The 20701-nt window shown below is 31.6% G+C and overlaps 1 protein-coding gene across 1 annotated transcript in view; it reads right to left on the reverse strand.

Moving 5' to 3' along the window:
- Window positions 1-651: 651 nt before the first annotated feature.
- LOC129231650 (rab-like protein 2A) overlaps window positions 652-20701 on the reverse strand; it is a 78507-nt gene continuing 58457 nt past the window's right edge. The window contains exons 2-5 of the mRNA XM_054866014.1: window positions 18355-18466; window positions 7549-7646; window positions 5550-5633; window positions 652-762 (exon numbers count right to left, since the gene is read on the reverse strand). Coding sequence (XP_054721989.1) covers window positions 652-762; window positions 5550-5633; window positions 7549-7646; window positions 18355-18466 — 405 coding nt within the window. The remainder of the gene's footprint in view (window positions 763-5549; window positions 5634-7548; window positions 7647-18354; window positions 18467-20701) is intronic.

The raw sequence follows: 20701 nt of genomic DNA on the forward strand, positions 1-20701 counted from the left end.
TTATTCAGGCATATATTTTTAGACTAAAATGTCCAACAGGGCACAAAAAATTTTGAGTCTGGCCAGCATGATAATTGCCCATTCCAGTTTTAAAATGCTTCAAAACTTAACTCAAATGTAATTCATTTAGAAACTATGAAATAACAATATAAAGCTGCAGTCATCTCAAAATTCTTCTTACATGCTGTAACTTTTATGAAAAAAAAAAAATAAATAAAATAAAATATTTCAGAATATTATAAATATAAAAAACAAATGTAAATAAATTGGTAAAAATTGCATTTTAGCAATAGGACTAAAGTTAACAATCACACTAGTAATATAGTTAAAAAGCTTAATATATAAAGCACCACTTATAACATTAATTATTGCATCTTTAGTGAGAAAGTATTTCTCACTTCAAAAATAAATAATCATTGACTAGAGTGAGTAGCTTACAAACTTTTTTCATACATTACTGAAGTAAAAAAAATTCACACAAAATATTAATAACCACTTAGTGATTGTGCAAGTTTAGCCACAATAAATATATACCCATGTGTCACAAATGCAATTAAACATTGTTAACATGAATATGCCGGGAAATCACAGTTATCTATCACACAATGTGATGGCAAGGCACAAATCCTTTAAATGGCATAATATTAAGTTTTATTTTATTTTGCAATCCATTTTTACGATGTTAGAACTGTCAGTTGAATCACCAAAAGTATCAAATGAGTCCATACTTGTATCAAAACTTTCATTTCCAGTATCCAGAGCCTTAAAAAATTACATAAAGAATTAGAAATAAAATTGAAATAACTATGCACAAAATACATTTTATTGAAAAGAACAATTGCAAAAAAACAACCAAATAGAATAAAAATTCCAAACATGGATACCAAATCTTAAAAGTAATTCTTGCTATTGAAGTATATACAGTCAAGCAAAGAACTAGCACCCACTTAATAATGCACCACTCTCTCATACATTTATAAAAAAAACAAATTTTCAACGCAGCAAGTATAATATACTAGGGGCTTCGCCACAGCTTGCTTTGCTCACCAACCCCCTTTCTTTGCCTGCAGTGGCTTAATACCACCTGCAGCAGGTGACATTTGATGATTGTTTTGTCTGTGTGTCAGGATATCCTCAGGACTGTATGTCCTGTGACTTAAGGATTAGAGGGGCGAGACAGGACAGAATCACCCCTGGATGTTCCGTATGAAACAACACCAGTACTGACACCAAAGACATTGCCAGTCCAGAGGAGATGGGGTCACACACACACACACAGAAAGACATGTACAGAAATTGCCAGATGGAATGAATTGCCAATCTGTTATAGTAGCTTTTCAGACATTCAACTTCCGTAAGTTAGAGGTTCAGGTTTTTCTTTCTTTTTTACTGTGAAATGTTTGCTTTTGTAGAAGATTTTCAGAAAAAGTATGTAGGAAAGTAGACAAATTATATAGAGTTTCAGCTTAGCATATATTTCCCAGTAAGTTTAGTCAGAAATAAAAGTATTTCTGGAAAATAATGAGAATCAGAGAAAATAACCGAGGCTTAGAAAACCTGTACTAAGTTCTTGTTTTAAATACTATTGCATTTTTTTCTAATGATACTTAAAACTGTTTTCTTAAGAATTTTTTACACTGCAGCAGAAAAATTTAGATTAAAGAATAATTTCAGAGAAAAGTACATTCATGCAAAAAGCACAGCAGATATCAAGTAGTAAGACATACTATAAAGAAATAAACCGTACAGTTGAACTAATGAAAAGTTTTAATGATAATGAGAAAAACAAATTTAGTACAGGAAAATCCCTTGCAAAAGTAGTGAAACAGACAGCAATGTAAAAAAATATCTCTCAGGAGGAAACAGTTGAAAAAATGAGGGAATGTATCCATTATAATATTTCCTAAATAGTGAGGAAAAAAAAGAAAAAGATGAATACACACATAGATATACAGAGTGTTCCATTTTAACCTGCAAAACCTCTATTTTCGCGATCGTTAGTCATAGATGCATGCTTTCAATTTCAAAAGTGTTCAAATCCAAATGCAGAGTTAAGATATTGAAAGTTTGAAGCAAAAATAAAAATGAGTCAAAAAATACAAAATTTAACTTTTTATTTGGGCCCTATGTCCCCTAACTTACATTTAGGGAAATAATCTCCATTGAAAAATATTACTAACACAAAAAATTTGACACTTGTGCATCCAAAACTCAAGGAGTTATTTGAGTTTAAAAATTTAAGGGACCATATGGAAGATAAGATTGGAACTTATCTCCCTTTCAGAAGAATGAAAGGTTGTTGAAGTTAAAATGCAAAATATTTATATATTTCATTGCTATTCAAAAATAAATGCAAATGTTATGCCATGATACACAAAACACACTACAAAACCTCAATCAATTTGAAAAAAATCACACTCTATGCACACATATAATTTTAAACCCTTGTTAACTGCTATATTTCCCCCAAAAAAGTGTTATTGGAGGCCAATGTAAAGTGGTGTAAATCACAAGTCACTAAGATTCATATCTAGGTGAATATTGGTTGTACTAATGTCAAAATTTTTGTGTTGGAATTACTTCTTAATGAAAATTCTTTCCCTGAATATAAGTTAGGGGACCTAGGGCCCATATAAAAAGTTGAATTTTGTATTTTTTGACTCATTTTAATTTTTGCTTCAAACTTTCAATATCTTAACACTGCATCTGATTTTGAACAATTTTGCAATTGGAAGTATGCATCTAGGACTAACGGTTGCAAGAATAGAGGTCTTGCAGTTTAAAACAGAACACCCTGTATACATACAAACACACACATCAAAGTACTTTCAATAAAAAAACTTAATTTCCCGTCAGGAAAAAAATAAATAATTGAAAATGAAATGATAAAGAAAATTTGCAATTTGAATAAGAATGTTTTCCATCAACTAGTTCTTCTGATGGTTTTAAAATTTCTGAAAAAAACACTTAAATGTTTTTAACCATGTTCTCAAGTTCCACATTGGGTATATGTTTGGTCAGTGGAGGGTCTATAAGGATACAATTTTGCCAATAAATCAATTCTGTACAGTCGTTTGCTTCAAAATTGAGAGATGGAATGTCAAAATTATGAACAGTTTCATCAGTCAGAGCTATGGCCTTCAGAATTGTTCTGTAGCTCGATTTCTTCATAGCGCGTTGTTGATCATGGCAATCAGTTTTCTGGATGACTATAAAACCATTTCTTTATATATCAGGGTCAAAGCATGTTTGTATAGTCATGACCCTGAAATTAAATAAAATGAAAGAAAGGGGGTTTCAACCAAATCAAGCACTGCGACCAGAGGTTTATTGCAGTAGTCTCGAAACAAATGTCTTAAGACAGACCAGTAGCTGAAGCAATATTCAGCAAACACCAAATAGGAATGTCACGAATCTTCTACGTTAAGTAAATGCCAACCAAGGTGTTTGAACCTATAGGCAGTAAACACTTCACAATCAAGGATGTGAATTAGTTTCCTCACGAAAGAGGCAACCCCAATGAGTTGAATCATTACTGACATCCATTATAGCAAGATTCTTCTTTAAGGGTGCAATGAGCAGTAACAAGAACAATAGGCTTCTTAATACTATTTCAAAAAGACTTAAGAGGTTTTTTGCCTAAATACTGGGACAACCCCTATTAATCTCCTTAGCCTGACGCTGCTCATCCAAGTTTGCCAGTTAAGATACTGTCTCTGCCTATAAATATCAAAAACAAGAATCGTAATAAGATTCTTTGAAATTCAAATTGCAGGTTTAGGACCAACAAAAGGAGTATTAGAACCTTTCTCAGCAAGATCATTGGCTATTACATTACCTTTGACACCAGCGTGCCCAGGTGCTCAACTGTGTCCTGCATCACAGTTTACAGCTGCATTTGTATTTTTCATAATATGATAAATTTAATAATATGATAAATACATATGCAGCTCTAAAACAGTTTTATGTGATTTGGTAGCCAGAAAAAAAAAAAAAAAACTGTCCTTAGAAAACCACACTATCTTTAATTGTACATTGTAAAGGATACAAGCAATTGAGAGAAAGATCAGCAAGATTGCTCTTTAAATGACACACACATAATTTTAACACATATGCATTCATACATATGCACAATATATGCATTAATTTGCACAATATATGTATATGTTGGGTGTAATTGTGGCGTGGAATCTATACTATTAAAATCTGGGAGCATTTGCCTGTCTGGCTGAAGCCTAATCTCCTGGAGAACCACTGGGAGTTGAAACTCCAACAACGTACCAAAAAAGTTAAGTTTTAACTATTAAAATCTAGATGTCTGTCTGAAGCGTGATCTCTTTGAGAACCACTGAGAGTTGAGAGTGGAACAGGGGGAAAAAAAACTTAAATTTTACAAGAACCTCATTTCACCTGGTCCTCTTCTTTGCATGACTTTAATTTCCAGATAAATAAATTAAAATATTATTGAACATTCTTTGCTAACTTATGAGTTTTAAGTTGTTACAAAACATTAAGCTGTTGCAACATACATCAAGGGGTTGGCCAGCGAAGCGAGCAGAAGGCAGAACCCCTTAGCTCTTTTAAATTAATTTTAGCTATTAGCAAGAAGACTATCTCAACTTCAATAAAAGGTTTACTACCTCCTACTTCGCTATAGCTATTCACGATTGATAGTCACTATTAAGAGTGAAACTGTAGTCTGTGGTTGCCTTACACAGTTTTGTATTTGCTTCTAGGTCTTACTCCAGCTGAGGAGCAGTAACATTCAATGTGCTGACTTAATTTAGAGAAAAATGATTCAAGTGTTAGAAATATGCACAAAATTCAACACATTTTTCAAGGAGTCTTGAAGAACTATTTTAGGACAAAGTAAGTTTTCTCAAGAACTATTTGAGTTAGGGCAATTTGAAAGAGTGAACTTTTTTACAATAATAAAACAATGAATGTTGATTTGGTTCCTGTTCATATTAAAGTTTCAGCAGTAGACAATCTTTTATGCCAAACTATAAAAGCTTCAAAATTAAACTTTAATAACATGGGCAGTAAGGATCAGATTGACGATCACTGATCAAAAATTCCAACAAAAGTGTAATACGTAAAAATTAAAGACTAATGTAGTAAAATCAGTAATTTAGACAGCTCAAAACTTATTTCAAAATCAATTTTAAAATTCTGCTGTGATGGTGCTATCAGGAATCATATGAGGAAACCTTTTCTCAATGCTTGTTTGCTTCATACAAGCTATAATTTTTGAGACTTTAATGTTCACAAAAGTTTGGCATCTAATATTGTTTCTGGTCATATGTGAATGTGATTCAAGAGTGACAATATTTGAAGCTGTAAAGTGAGTAAACAACTGTGCAGACTGCTGTGGTACTTGAAAATAAAACTTTTTTGTTTCAGACAGTTTCAAGGCCTTTTAAAACCATACAAAGCAGGAATAAGAGTTTTAGACAAAAAGTTAGTTTTTGAAAAGTAAAAAAAATAAAACTGTTTCAATGACTTTTTTTTTATTATAAAAAAACAAAAAAAAAATGTTTAAAAATTACCTCAAGCTCTTGCATCACTTTATCAAAAAAGTCAGTTGGATTTTTCTTGTATAAAACAGCATTTTTAATGGCATCATTAAACAGCTGAAAAGGTAAAGGATGATAGATAAGAAAACCTGCATCATAGCAATGCATGTAATAGAAAAATGAAGTTAAAATGGTCAAATTTAATGAAGTTAGGATTTCAGGTAAAGTTTAAGAACAACTAAAAAGTCCACACAAATAAATAGAGACAAACAACTTTCAAAAAGAAAAATATATGTTTCAGTATTCTGTTTCTATTGAACAACTGATTTCTTCTTACTTAAATGTGTCGTAAAACATAAGTGTTCATAAAAGTTGAAAGAGCACATTTGATATCTGACCTTGAACAATAAAATTTTCACATTATTTTAAAACATATTTCCATTAAAAAAGAAATTATCAGTCATTCATGATCATACATTAAGAACAAGACATTGTATCTTTTCTACTAATGATACATAGTAAATGTAAAAACCAAAGTAGGCTGAATTCTAATAATTGCAGAATAGAAAGTAACATAATATTCTGAAAAGTGCTGGAACTTAGAATCTTTCTCTATATTAGAATGATAAGCAACTTAAAAACACATTTCAAATTGAAAAAGCAGTTCCCTGGGGAAAATTGTTTGCAATCAAAGTCCAAGAACTATGATTTTAGATTATGTTTGGTACGAGGCCAAAGGGGCAGGTAAGCCATTGCTGTCCTTCCGTAAATTTTTGAAATAAAAATTTTAAAAATGCGATTTTAAGTTACCTTAGTGATATTAGGGAGAATAGCAGGTATCAAGGACTCTGACATGAAAATTTTCGAAAATTAGGAAATCGATTTCCTAAAAATGAAAGGTTAATTTTTTTTTTGTTTGTGGCTATCTTGCATTTTAATAGAAATAATAAAATGCTCCAGTACATGTATAAAACTCAAAATCAAAAATTTTGACTTGTGGCGGTATTGTATTAGGTGTGCCACATCTGTAATCTCTACAAATAATAAAGCTGAAATTCTGGAAGTCTGGATCTCTATCCAGATATCTGTGATGCGCATAGCATCTAGACCGTTTGCCCGATTTTCAAGAAAGATAATATAAAATTAGTTTGTAGCATTGGGTTGTGCACCTTGAAGCGATTTTTCGAAAATTCGATTTTGTTCTTTTTCTATTCAAATTTTAAGCACATTTTTCACATAAATTTGATATTATGGGGGAGAAATATTTCATTCAGTTTTAAGTTTTAGGGCATTTGTAAGCTTGGAATTTTCCGCTTAAGATGAAGTTTGTTTGAAGTTTCAATGAGCATTAGGAGAGCTTTAGGAAGTTTTTAGCATTTTTAAAAACATGCTTATTTTGACGATCAATCAGTTTCTTTTATTGAAAAGGATTTAAATTGAAATATTTTAACTATTAAGGTAAGGCGTCTGCTTTTATTTTCTTAGTTTTATGGAATTATCTTCAGTAAATTATAAAATATTGAATTACAATCTTTTATTGATAGTGTTTACATTTGAAAAAATGTCTTATTTTGAATTTTAAGCAAGGAAAGGAAACTTCCTTCCTCTTTTAAAATATTTCTAACGCTTTTGTTGGTTTTTGTTAAGCTACATGCTAAGTTTTCAAATCTGCAAAAATTATGAAAGAGAGCTATAAAAAAAATACTTAATGCATAGTAGACGTTAACTAAATATACAGGGGAACCAAATGATCTTTTAGTATTCTACTATGGGCAAAGTCATGCCGGAACCACCAATTATGTTAATAAAAGGGCGGTTCGGGAATTTGCCAAGGAAATTTTTAATTGTAGCTCTAAAAGCAGTTTTAGAAGATTTTTGGTGATGTTCAGGGAGCAGGGATTCAAGGGCCTAATCACGGAAGTTTTCTTAACTTTCTGAGATGAAGTCAAAAAGATGAAATTTTTGGAAGTTTTTGCATAGCATGTAAAACTTTTAAAATTTCCGCTATGATCTTCAGATATACATAACTCACCTTTACAACATTTGTTCCATCCGATGCAGATACAAAATACATGGGCATTTTCAATTTTTGTGGCAGGTTAAACGATTTTTTAACAACAGTTGGATTAGCTGCAAAACATATAAAAAATAAATTTATATTTAAACTATGAAAGTTACACAAAACATTGCAAAAATTAAAAAACCGAAAGCACAACTAAAAACAATGAATCTATCAAACTGTTGTATGAGTTAATATAGATTAAATATACAATACTTTTCAAATATCAAAGCAACAAAATAGTACAGGGATGCCAACCTAATTTGGAGAGCAATGAGTAGAAAAAATGAAAAAAAAAAAAAAATGTGTAGTTTCGAAAGGTTTATGTGTAGTCTTTGAGCTAGCATGGTTTATTTGGCACCACCCTAAACCTTGTATGACCATGAAGGGAAAGGGAGACTTACAGCTCTCATATGTTAAAAAAATGTCTTATGTAGTAAAAAGATAATAAAATTGCTACACAAAACTGCAGAAAAATAAGATATTAATCATTTTTAAAGTTATTAATAGAAAATTATACTATTCTTCAGTCAGAAACAATCGCTTTTTAAAAATACAAATAAGCTAAAACAGCAAACTGTAAATTCATGAAATATATATTTAAAAAAATATTTATTAATTATTAGGATACAAAATATTATAATTTAAGGTAACACACGTTAAAATAACTTCCAACTGTCAAAATACTAAAATAAGTCCAACATATAAAAGGATTGAACTCTCAAACATTAGAAACTAATTTGGGCTAGGTGCATATTCATTGTTGACCTTTGCATGCTTCCAAAAAAATAAAGATGTTACATTAATTATTAAAATAAAGAATAAAATAAGCTAATCTTCGGAGGTATGCATTAAAATAGCTGCGAATTGTCCAAAATATTTAAGAGCAATAATCTGATAGGGTGTGACACCTGTGCTTCATGCCATTTCAGAATTTCTCTAAAAAAAAACACCAACTGTTACCGTATTTTCCTGCGTATAATCCGCAGATTATCTGCTAAAAAAGGCAAAGTTCATGAGGTGCAGATTATACGCTGCAGTGGATTATCTGTGATTTTTTTTGTTTTCGCTTAACACCAACGTATTGAACCTCGATATTTTTACAGTAGGATTCATCGTTCGAGACCGTACGCCAACTGAATGTTGTTTATTTTACGAAGCATGCATGTTCTTCTTCGCTGCCTGCCTGTATGTTGGTTATTTTACGTTGCTTGAATGTTCCTCTTTGGGATTTAGGTCATGTAAAATAAGAAACATTACAGTGAAATAGGTAGCCATTTGCACAAGATTAGATCGTTTGCTCCTTTGTCTTGACTCTTTGTTTTTTAAGTAATTAGCGTACCATAATCAAGATTTCAAAAAGAAATCATTATATTTTAGATTATATTCCAGATTAATTTTGATTATGCTTTCAAAGTAATTTCTTTTCCACGTTTTTAGTTTAGCTGCTCAAATGGTATGTTAAATTCAAACTTTATCTTTTTACATCGTATTATCCGCGGATTATACACTGCCGCGGATTATACGAAGCTTTTTTTTCTTCAGGTCGATTTTAGGACCTGCAGATTATAGGCCACCCGTGGATAATATGCAGGAAAATACGGTAGTTATCTGATGACCAAATCCAGAATTTTCCATTTTAAAGTTGAGTTGTTCAGTTTCTACAGGTCCCTAAAGGTTTATGAACAGAATAAAAAATTTAGCAGATTTTTGAGACATGGAAACTGCTATAAGCCACAACTCTTTCCGAAAACAGTTTGATTCCAATGTTTTTCATGTTTTAAATAAAGAAGGGTCTAATTTTATGTAATAAACGATAAATTCGCAAAAACTAGTTGTCTCAAGGTCAATGAAGGTCACAAAAAAGTGGCATTTTTGACTTTTTTTAGCATTTTTGAGGTCAAAAAACAGCTTTCACTTTTCAGTTGCCACGTCAAAAGTACTATAGTTTGAAAGGCAAGTAAGTACACTTTTTAAAAAAATGTATAAAATATTCAGGCAAGTTCAATGTGCTTTCAGTTACATTAGGTCAAAATATGGAAAATGTCACATTAAACTGATATTCAAACTGTCATAACTTCTTGCGCGAACAACATATTGACATAATTCTATTGCCATTATTTTACTCTAATATGAGTCTTACCATAGCAGTAAAATCTATTCATGCGAAATACAGTAAAATCCCTCCTAACGGACACCCCTCAAAGGCGGACACTCCTCTTATGCAGGCAATTTTTAATTCGCCAGTTCCAACACAAATAACATTATTAAACTCCTGTCCTGTGGACACCTCTCTATTGCGGACAAAAAATTTCGTCCCGTTAGTGTCCGCATTAACAGGATTTTACTGTACTTTAAATTTTATTAATTTTTAAAATGTTCCTATAGTATGAGTTTTTGCTTCTTGATACTATTCGACTCATTAACAGTTATTTTAATCATATAGTTTGCAATGTAAAATGATATTATTACATTGCATATGAATAAAATATTTGGAAGAAAAACCAAAAGTTGGTAAAAGAATAAAGTCTTCTTTGTACAAGGGGACTTGATCCCAGTCTGGATTAGACATGATCCTGGGGGAAATAGAGTATTTATAAGTGTTTTAAATGCAGGTCAAAAATACATTGTTGGGACATGGTTATTACTTACTCATTAAGAATAATACAAAATTTATCTTGTGAAATTAAAATCTAAAACAAAACAAAAACAATGCAATAAACTCTTCATTATCCGTAGTCGGTTTATCCGCGGAGCGGATTACCTACGACCTTTCACACTTCCAGATTTTATTTTTCCTTTTCAGTGATGATTAACTGAAATAAATAAACACATTTTCAAGTGCAAAATCATTTTTTTTTACATTACTATTGTTTTCTTAACCCCCCCCCTTTCCAATGACATTAAACCTTAAAGGGTCGACAAAATCCGACTAGTTGGAACCTGGTTTTTAAATCTGCATTACTTACTGCTTCAGATCTACACTACTTACTGATTTTTAGATCTACCCTACTTTCAGGCGCAAATGAGCGTCTGAACCAGGCTTGAAAAAATTCTCCTCCCCTCCCCTGTGCGTTTTTGGGTAACCTGCAGTTAGATCTGTTGCAGGAAATCTGGTTGCATGATTTGCTCGCTTATATGTGTAATTTGTTTGCAGTAATGAAGGATCGTCTTCTAGCTTTTATATGCATTTTTTTTTACAAACTCTTGTTTTCAGTTGTTCAATGTAAGCCAGTGTTATCGATATTTTCAAGCTTCTGCATACATTAACATTGTTTTTACCTATTTTCGGATTATCTGCGGTTACTGTGCCACCTTATACAGCGGATAGTTGGAGTGTACTGTAGATAATAAAATTATAATATTTAACAAGCAAAACCTGCACTGCAATGGGAAATAACTGCTAAAGAAATTAATACCTTTTCATCAACCTTGATGAAGAAAGTGAAAATTGCAAAATAAATATTAAAAACACATTTTAACTTTAGCATACATACTATTAGTGACGAGCAAAATTACTGTTTTAACTTAAACTATAAAAACTAACGTAAACAATCTGCTGAAATTAGTGGTTTGAATGAAAGCAGCAAAAAAAAAAAAAAAAAACAATAATTTTTTAATTTCAAGAATGATTTTGAAAAATTAAAGTATCCGATAAGCTTGTTGTCGATTTAGTAGTTGGTTTTTATTTTCCAATTGTCGCTATATACTTGATCAAGATTGATGAATTAGCATTAGTTTAGCAATGCAAGTTATTTTTATTACAGAGTTTAGTTTGTTAAATATTAGCTTTTTATTTTGTTTTGTTTCACTTTTTAATTTGATATGAACATCTTTTTCTTTTAATGCGAATAATAATAATCATGTTGCAATAATAAATGTTTTGACCTGCATTTAAAACACTTATAAGTAGTGTTCTCCCCCCCCCCCCCCCGTATCATGTATCCTTCAGACTGGGAACAAGTCCCCTTGTACAAAGAAGACTTGAATCTTTTAACAGTTTTTGGTTTTACTTCAAAATATTTTATTCTATTATATAAATTTTTTAAATGACACAACATTTTGATGGAGAAATGACTCTTTTAAATACGCAACATTAGATGTTCCATTGAGTTCAACAAACGTTATAAGCTCTAACAAAAAACGGGATCAACTGTCCCCAGACTCAGCTAAATGTTATTAATGTCATTCATAAAACTAAAAAAATTTCAAAAATATTGTACATGTGTCACAGAACATTGAAATGTCAGTTTACATTGCAAACTATAGGGGAGAGACTGGGAATACTTGATTCCCACTTTAGTTTTCAATTTTTTCTCTGCTGCAAATTATCAGTTTTTTTAAAAAAAAGTATGTGAACAAAGGTAATTTTTTCCTCTATCTGACAGTATTTTTTTAGTTGAAATTAAACAGATAGTTTTGGTAAAATATTTTTTTTCAATCATTTCATAAGGGGATCATGTATCCCCACATCAAGGGATACATGATCAGGGGCAGATACAGGATTTCATTTTAGGGGGGGGGGTCATGCTCAAGAACGTAGTCTTACGTACATTTTTTTTACGAAAAACACCCCCCTCAAAAAAAAAAAAAAACTCTTCAAATATAGGGAAGACTGGGAATACTTGATCCCCACTTTAGTTTTCAATTTTTTTCTCGGCTGCAAATTATCAGTTTTTTTCAAAAGAAGTATGTGAAGAAAGATAATGGTTTCCTTTATCAGACAGTATTTTTTTTAGTTGAAATTAAACAAATAGTTTTGGTAAAATAATTTTTTTCAATAACTTTATAAAGGGATCAAGTATCCCCACATCAAGGGATACATGATTCCTTCATGGGGGATACTTGATCTTACTAAGAAAATACATAAACTTTTCATTAGATCAGCTTTATTTATGAAATTTAGTTTTCTACATAATGTTTCTAAAAAATAACACTAGTTCTAATTTTTTTAATTAGATTATAATAAAGTGAAAACAAAATAACATTGTTTTAAATGAGCTCATGATGCTTTTGATCAGTAACTTATTCTCTAATACAGTTGTGAACAATATATTTCATAAATAAAACTAACATTTTTTTAAAAATAGCACAATGAAACTCAAATTACAACAAATAAAAAAAGAAAAAGGATGAAAACCGCAAAAATCAACTTATTTGCTTCTTGTCTCGCAATAGTAAAATAAAGAGTTAATCAATTGAATTGATTAAAAAAAAAAAAAGGATGAAAAATGTAAGTATCAGCATACTTATAGAAAAGAATAGAAAGCCTAGCATATATTTTCAAAACCTGAAAAGTCAAATGCGAACAATTCGTTTGTTGTAGTTCTTAAAGTTCAGCTCAACCCATCTGGGATGTGTGCAACTTAACACATTCATTCTCATTTACTACACTTTTGTGAATATTTCAGGAAAAATAGATTGATTAAGCATGTTACCTTTTCGCATTAGAGAAAACTTATTTCAAACTCTAGAAATCCAACTTAGCATTCTATCTAGTGATGTTCCGGATATCCGTTTCCGTATCTTTTTTGACGGATCTTAAATGGATCATTTCTATTCTAAAATTTTTTAAATATTTGAATAAACGACTCTTAAATTCCGTTTAAATTAGGTTTTATTCCCTATTTAAATTTTAAGGTATCATTTCAGAAGCCAATTTTTATCCCCCCCCCCTCCCCGTTGCAAAAAGGAAGGAGAAATAAGTTTTAAATGTGTGTATCAGTGTGTCTTTTTGTGGCATCGTAGTTCCTAAACAGATAAACCGATTTTGATAGTTCATTTTTCGTTTAAAAGGTGACTTGATCGAAAGAGTTCTTAGCTTGGCCTCGTTTTTGTAGAACTTTAATTACCAGAGATATTAAAAACCGACATAACGTTTTTCATACTTAGGGTAGTAAAAATTTACCCGTACGTTAAAAATGTTGGCCCTAATTGAAAGAACGAATTTTTCTGCGTTTGATATTTATTTGAAACTTCCAACTGATATACAGTAGGAGCTATAATCTTGTTAAGTAAATTTTAAATGCAATTCTAAGCCTTTATACGCGGGATTGGTTGCGATTTCATAGTCGGAAGATAAGGAGAAAAAGCTCAATGATTTAAAATTTTTACCTGCTGTCAGTTCATATTTGTTAACAAATGTGTAATCTGACCCGCGAAATTCATCTTAATATGAGGTCGGCTCTCTGGGACATGTTTCGGTTTTTTAATTTTTAATTTAATATTAGTTTTTGTTATTGATTTGGAGTTTCTGTCATTCTTCATTTTTGTTTTTCTCGGCATCCTTCCAAAAAAGTGAGACTAAATTCTCTATTGTATTTACTGTTTGTAAAGGTGTTCCCGGCTCTGTATTTCGTCGGTCGGAGTAAGTTCAGGGGAATGGGTTAGCGCTGCATTTATGCTGAAATAAAATGCGAAAAATTATTTCTAGCCTGTCCAGTAGCACCTTTACACTCTTGTTCCTGTATCCTACATCTACTAAGCAAGCTAGAAATAATTTTTCACATTCCATCAAAGCATTAATGCAGCGCTGACCCATTCCTTCCAACTCTCCTTCAATTTTAACGGAGATTTCTTTAAAGAGTAAATCATAGTCTTGATTATATTTTTGACACATTTTTTGAAGAAACTGCCATTATTCTGACGGGAATACCTTCCGTAACAAATTTTACACTTGGATAGTTGAATTGTGTAAAAAAAAATTTTGAGATCCGTATCCGTATCTGCGGATCTTGACACTAATGATCCGGATCTGTATCTGCGGATCTACTTTTTTAACAATCCGGCACATCACTAATTCTATCTGCTAATGGGTCTACATAATGGGCAACTAACTTTTTTGATGTAAATCTAATGATAGCAAAATCATTTTTTTTCATTCAAACAAAGATTTGACATCTATTTCAACTTGTTCAAGCTCATTTGGCTGATCAAAACATAACTCATCAGGAGAGTTTATGTTTAGATGTTTGAGGTGTTATGTGGGTTACAAGTGCGAACTGATATTTTTATTGTTTAGCATATTTACTGCAGTGATTATATAAATCTATCACTCATACTATGATAAATTTTATGTTAGTATGGTTTTGAATGTTTAATGTTAATGTCAACTAAGTAAACAACAGTTATTGTTTTCATTGTGTTATATGGATACTTCATCCCTGGGAACATGTATCCCTCTAAACGAAGGGATCAAGTATCCCTAATGTGCGATTTTTTCAAACTTAATTGTTTTATTATTAACAATCAGTGATAATTAACTAAAAATATGTCTCAGTTATTAAAGACTGTCTATACTTTAACATTACACTTCAGTTTTTTTTTTTTTTAAGTTGCATACAACGGATAATGTAAACTTCAGAATGCTTTCCAAAAAAAAAAGGTTTCCCTTGACACATTCAGACAGTCATTTCTTAAGCTAAAACAAAATGGCGGAAAAAACAAAGTGCTGCCAGATTTTATGTACAAGTATAACTTCACCATAATTCTCAGGTCTCAAATCCCTACTTAATGATTTTGGTACATTTTTAGCTGTGGGATCATGTATCCCCAGGGATCAAGTATCCCCAGTCTCCCTTATGATTAAAATAACAGTTAGAGAGGAAAGTAGTATCAAGAAGAAAAAAACTCAGACTATAGGAACAGGTAAGTTTTAAAAAAATATTAAAAAATATTAAAGCATTTTGAAACAATGGATTTTACGGATATGGTAAGACCCTTATAGCAAAAGAATTATTTCAACATGTTGTTAGCGCAAGAAGTTATGACAGTTTGAATATCAGTAAAATATAGTATTTTCCATATTTTGACCTAATGTAACTGAAAGCACATTGAACTAGTCTGAATAATTTATACATTTTTTTAAAGTATACTTACTTCCCTTTCAAAGGACACTACTTTTGCCATGGCAACTGAAAGTGTTAGCTGTTTTTGGACCTCAAAAATGCTAAAAAAGTTGAAAATGCCACTTTTTGGTGACCTTCATTGACCTTGGGGCAACTAGTTGTCGCAAATTTATCCTTTATTACAAAAAGTTAGGCCCTTCTATACTTAAAACATTTAAAAAACCGAATTCAAACTGTTTTCGGAAAGAGTTGTAGCTCATGGCCATTTCCGTGTCTCAAAAATCTGCTTAATTTTTGATACCGCAATTAAACCTTTAGGGGTCCATAGAAACTGAACAACTCAGCTTTAGGGCGAGAAATTCTGGATTTGGTCTTCTAATAAGATAAGTAACAGTTGTTAATTTTTTGGAGAAAATCTGAGATAGCATGAATCACCCCATAATGATAGGCGTGACAGTTTTTCAGATTCTTGTGCTCTTAAGTACACTCACTGCCAAAAGTTAAGCACGGAGAAGAAAAATTACATTTCCAAAAGTCATTTTTATTTGGAGAGGCTGCAATTCGCTGCAGAGGTAGATAGAAGTATGCAAATAAGTTAGATAACAGCCAATCATGGTTTCGTGTCAAGAAATATGCAAAAACGGCAGTCATAAAAGAAGGCAGCATTGTGAAGGGTTACAGGAGTTGCTTGTAAGTGCTGATAAATGGTGTTAAGAACTTTCGTACGATTTGTTTTCAAGACAGACGTGTTTGTATGGCTTCCAAAAGAGGAATGGAAGATTCTGAGCAACGGAGTACTGTCGAACACATTGTAGCAGGATAATCAGTAACAGATGTTGTTCTTTTCTTTGGTGTACATCACTGCCTCATTTCACGATTATGGAAATGATTTCTAACGAGCCAAACGGTTGTTGAAGGCATGTGACTGGTCGCCCAAGGGTTTTGAACCCCGTTGAATATCCATATATTGCTGTTATAGCCAAGCAGAACTAAAGAGCGACCTTCACAAGTGGAACATCTCATTCTCATTGCAGTGGGCATTAGTAAGACGATATCTGCCATTGCTGTGCACCAAAGGCTACACATGTATGGGCTGCATGTCCGGGTACCCCCAAGTTTGTGTTCCTCTCTCCCTCTAATCCAGAGGGGCACAATTAAATTGGTGCCGCCAACCAGGGTTCGTTGATTTGAATCAGCTTGATTTAAATTGTGATTAAAATCATGATTTAAATCAAGTAATTTTTAAAAAAAATCACTGATTTAAATCAATTGATTTTAATAAAGTGATTTAAAAAAAAACATCAATTTAAATCAATTGATTTTAATCAAGTGATTTTTTTTAACAAAATCATTGATTAAAATCAGTTGATTTTATTTTTATAAATCAATTTTGCATTTTTAGAATGTGTGGCTCTAAATTTAGCAATACTGCACTATACAATCTTTAATCCAACTGGCAAAACTACATAGATCTATCTTTCTGAGTGTGTAACAGATTTTCAAACTCTTTCAATATTGCTTCTACTCCAAAATTAGTTGTTCAGAACAAAATAAAAATTTGTAGTTTTCTCAGACAACATAATAAATATGTTATAGTGAAGAAAAGTAATTGTTCAACATATTATTTTACACTAAAAATGTAAATGACGATGGAAACCTTAGCATTTAGCAAAGCATAAAACAAAACATTATAGAATAAACATATTCAGAACAGATAAAAAATATTCAGAAATCTTTAAAAAATATTGAATATTTAAAATACTTATCCTATTTTAAAAAGTAAGCTGAATATATTCATTAGTTCAGATTGCTTTATTATCATTTTTTTTTGCCTTCTTCAGCCCATTTAAATCCATTTCAGAACTTTTGTTGACTCTAAGCTGATAAATAGGGATTGCAATACCGGATCAAAAATTCAATACCAGTATTGGGTGTTTTTAAAACGTGATACCAGAATACCAGCACTTCAAATTTCTCAAAAAATGCTTGAAAACATGTTTCATTGCCCCATTTCATAATTTTGTACAAAAATCGCATTATTCACGAAAACCTACTAAAAAATCAATAATAGTAAAAAAAAATAAAGCTGCTATTGAATTGTCTCTAATCCTGGAGCTCATTTTATTGCACAAATTTCCAGCAGTTGAAAATACTCTTTCTGAATTCAGGTAGGTCAAAGGTAGTTAACAATGCGCGATACGCCCCCTCTAATGTCCAGAAGTCCTTCATCTTCAAGTAATTTGGTCTCCTGCGTCTTTATTTTTGGATAAATTCTTTTGTGTCTGGATGTGTGTGTTTCCTTTGTATTGTGTGTTTTATGTGCATTATTATTTTTTAAAATTTATAACTACACTGCTTGACAATTGCTAAGGAACAAATGATTTATGCAAATTTGTGCCTTAGACAGCTAGCCAGTGCAAATAAATTCCAGATCAGATGGCATGGTAGTCAAGGCTCACTATCTGCATAAGAAACAATACATACAAATTCAAGATTTGTACGCAAATTCACGCTGTTTGGTGTTTAACAAAAATAGTGCTGTATGCTGAAAAAGTTTTTTCTTTGAAATTCTGTTTGGTTCTTGAAATATTTAAGAGTAAAATGACAGCAAGACATCATTTGATAACCTACAATCGTGGACGAGCAGTTGGACGACTGAAAGCAGGTCAAAGTGTCACCACTGTAGCTGCCCATGGGTTATGGTAACATATAAAAACAACTAAAGTGCAGCAATTTTTTGCATTTTCCGTAAAAGTTGGCAAGTATGAGACAAACCTACCGAAAATTTCTCTTCAATTTAACTTTGAGAACTACAGCAAAAAAAAATCTAGAACAAAATTTTTAAAAGTGAATAGCAATCATTTTTCACAGATCATAGAAAAAATACTTAGGAAAAAGCATGATTCATAGCAGTTAAGAAAAATATACACACCATCAATTTTATTTGCAGCACAAAGACAAGGTATTTCAGGCCGGTATTCTCTAAGCTCAGCATGCCATCTAGACAAGCTTTTATAAGTAGGTTTTCTTGTGCTGTCAAATACCTAAGAAATGAATGATTATTTGCATTTAATCATTAGCACAAGTTGAAACACAATTTCTCTTGACAGTGAAATAATATATAATGATATCCTAGCAATTTTTTATTTTTGGATCTCTTGTAACTAAAGTTGAAATTGGCATTATAATTTTTACTCATGGAAAAGGATTGCAGAAACGGAACTATTGAGATAAATTCCTAACCTCCTCTCGGTCCATATTTCTCAAGGATAAGCAATCGAGATCCCCCTTTTTACACTCTCTGAAATATTACACATACACACTAACGCAGATGTTTCATTCTTCAGATCTTCACATACAACTTTTATTTGGACCTCTCTTGGCCCTCTTTTGAGACATAATACTAATCAAAGAAAACCCATAACTTTAAAAGGTGGGTAAGTAGATAGTTCAGTGGCTATCTTTTCTTAAATGCCACTGGAGAAAAATAAATTGCTCTGAAGTTCAATGAAGCTGGAAAAAAATTTTGAACAGCTAAGTATTTTGGCAATTTTTATGTATAAATTCATTTTCAACTGCTAAAATATGTATTTTACAGATTTAATTCTTAACTTTTTCACCTCAGAGTAAAAAAAAAAAACGCTAGAAATGACACCCCACTTTCCTAGATAGCAAGTTGAAATTTTCCCTCTTCTCCCCCCTCCCCCCCCCAAAAAAAGAGAAGGGAAGCATACAGCAAAGGGTCGAGGACTTCTGGGATTACATTGATTGGGATAACCAGTATAGGAACAAGAGGCATTGAAGATATTTTTTTATATTTAAGTAAAAGTATGGTTTAATGCCTGTTATCTAGCTTTGGCACCAACTAAGATCTACACTGAGTAAGATCATTGGTTTAAAACAAGAATATTGATGAAGATGTTGCAGACACGGTAATCTAAAATAATTAACCATCTGTGGGACCTGAAGTCAGAAAAGGTTGAATTTTGTGATATTTTAGAAAAGAGTATATGAACAAACAAGGCTGCAAAATTTGGATCCAAAGTAGGAGATGATTGTGATGATAGGGACACAAAAGCACAGCTTAATCTGAAAGAAGTTAATACTTCATTGGAAAAATAAGTAGATAATTTTCTTTCTCCTCAAACTTTAAATTTTTTAAGAGATTCAAAATTAATAGTTTTTGAATACTGATCCAGATGAATGGTGTGAAAACCAATACTATACTAAAGCAAAAAAGATAGTTAACAGTTTAAGGGTTGTCAATGACACAGCTGAAGGAGTTATAAAACTAGTTTGAGATTACAATTCCTCTTTGACAAAAGACAAAGAGCAACAGCAGTTTCTATTTGAAGCTATGTTTGAATGCAGGCACATTTTCCGAAATTCATCAAAAGCTACAATATCCAAGCCTACCACTTTAATTTGTATGTAAAGAGTAATAAGGTAATGATGTATATTTTTACAGTGTAAGTAATAGAATGCATTAGAACTTTTCTGTAATTTTAAGTATTTGCTTTCCCCTCTGAACCCCTTAGTTACTTCATTTTACATCAGCAGTTTGTTGCATGAAATTTTTAAAATGCCCCCAATCAAGCCTTTTTAATGTTCAAAATAAAACAAAGAGAGAATAAATATACGAGCAACTGAATAGTATAATGTTTTGAGGTCTTTTCATGAAAATTCCTTACTGATGATATTCTCTACGACCTGACCTGAAAAATGCCAAACTCCACTCTGAACATTTTGTAATAAAAATGGAGGAGATAAAGCTTCAAAAGAATAAAATTTCCTATAAAATGAGACCAGAACAAAATGTTTAAGATGAATAACTTTGGCTTTGAAAAGAAAAAAACTACCGTTTTTTTGTTAAAACGTAATCTCAGCATTTTTCATAACCTATGCCTCTTTGAAGCACATATTAATACTATTGGATTAAGCTAAAACTTAAAAGTCCTGTTTTCTTATCACATTTAGGTGTCATTATCACATTTAGGGGGGGGGAGGAGGCGCAATGGTAGAAATTTGAAAATTGATTTTTTGTGACTAACCAATTGCGGACCGTACATTGCAGTAAAATTAACGTACAAGGCAGACAATGTTTCTTTTTAACAAAAATTTTCAAAACAATTCTGAACAAAAAGAGCTTTGGAGGAAACATCACAGTGAAGTTGATTGTATTGTCTCGCCCCAACAGAGCGGCTCAAAAAAATCTCTTGGTTTTATGAAAAACGAAGAAACCAAGGCATCTTCAGAATATTACTTAGAGTCAACAATGC

Source organism: Uloborus diversus, chromosome 10 (assembly GCF_026930045.1).
Source record: "Uloborus diversus isolate 005 chromosome 10, Udiv.v.3.1, whole genome shotgun sequence".
NCBI classification, from domain to species: domain Eukaryota; kingdom Metazoa; phylum Arthropoda; class Arachnida; order Araneae; family Uloboridae; genus Uloborus; species Uloborus diversus.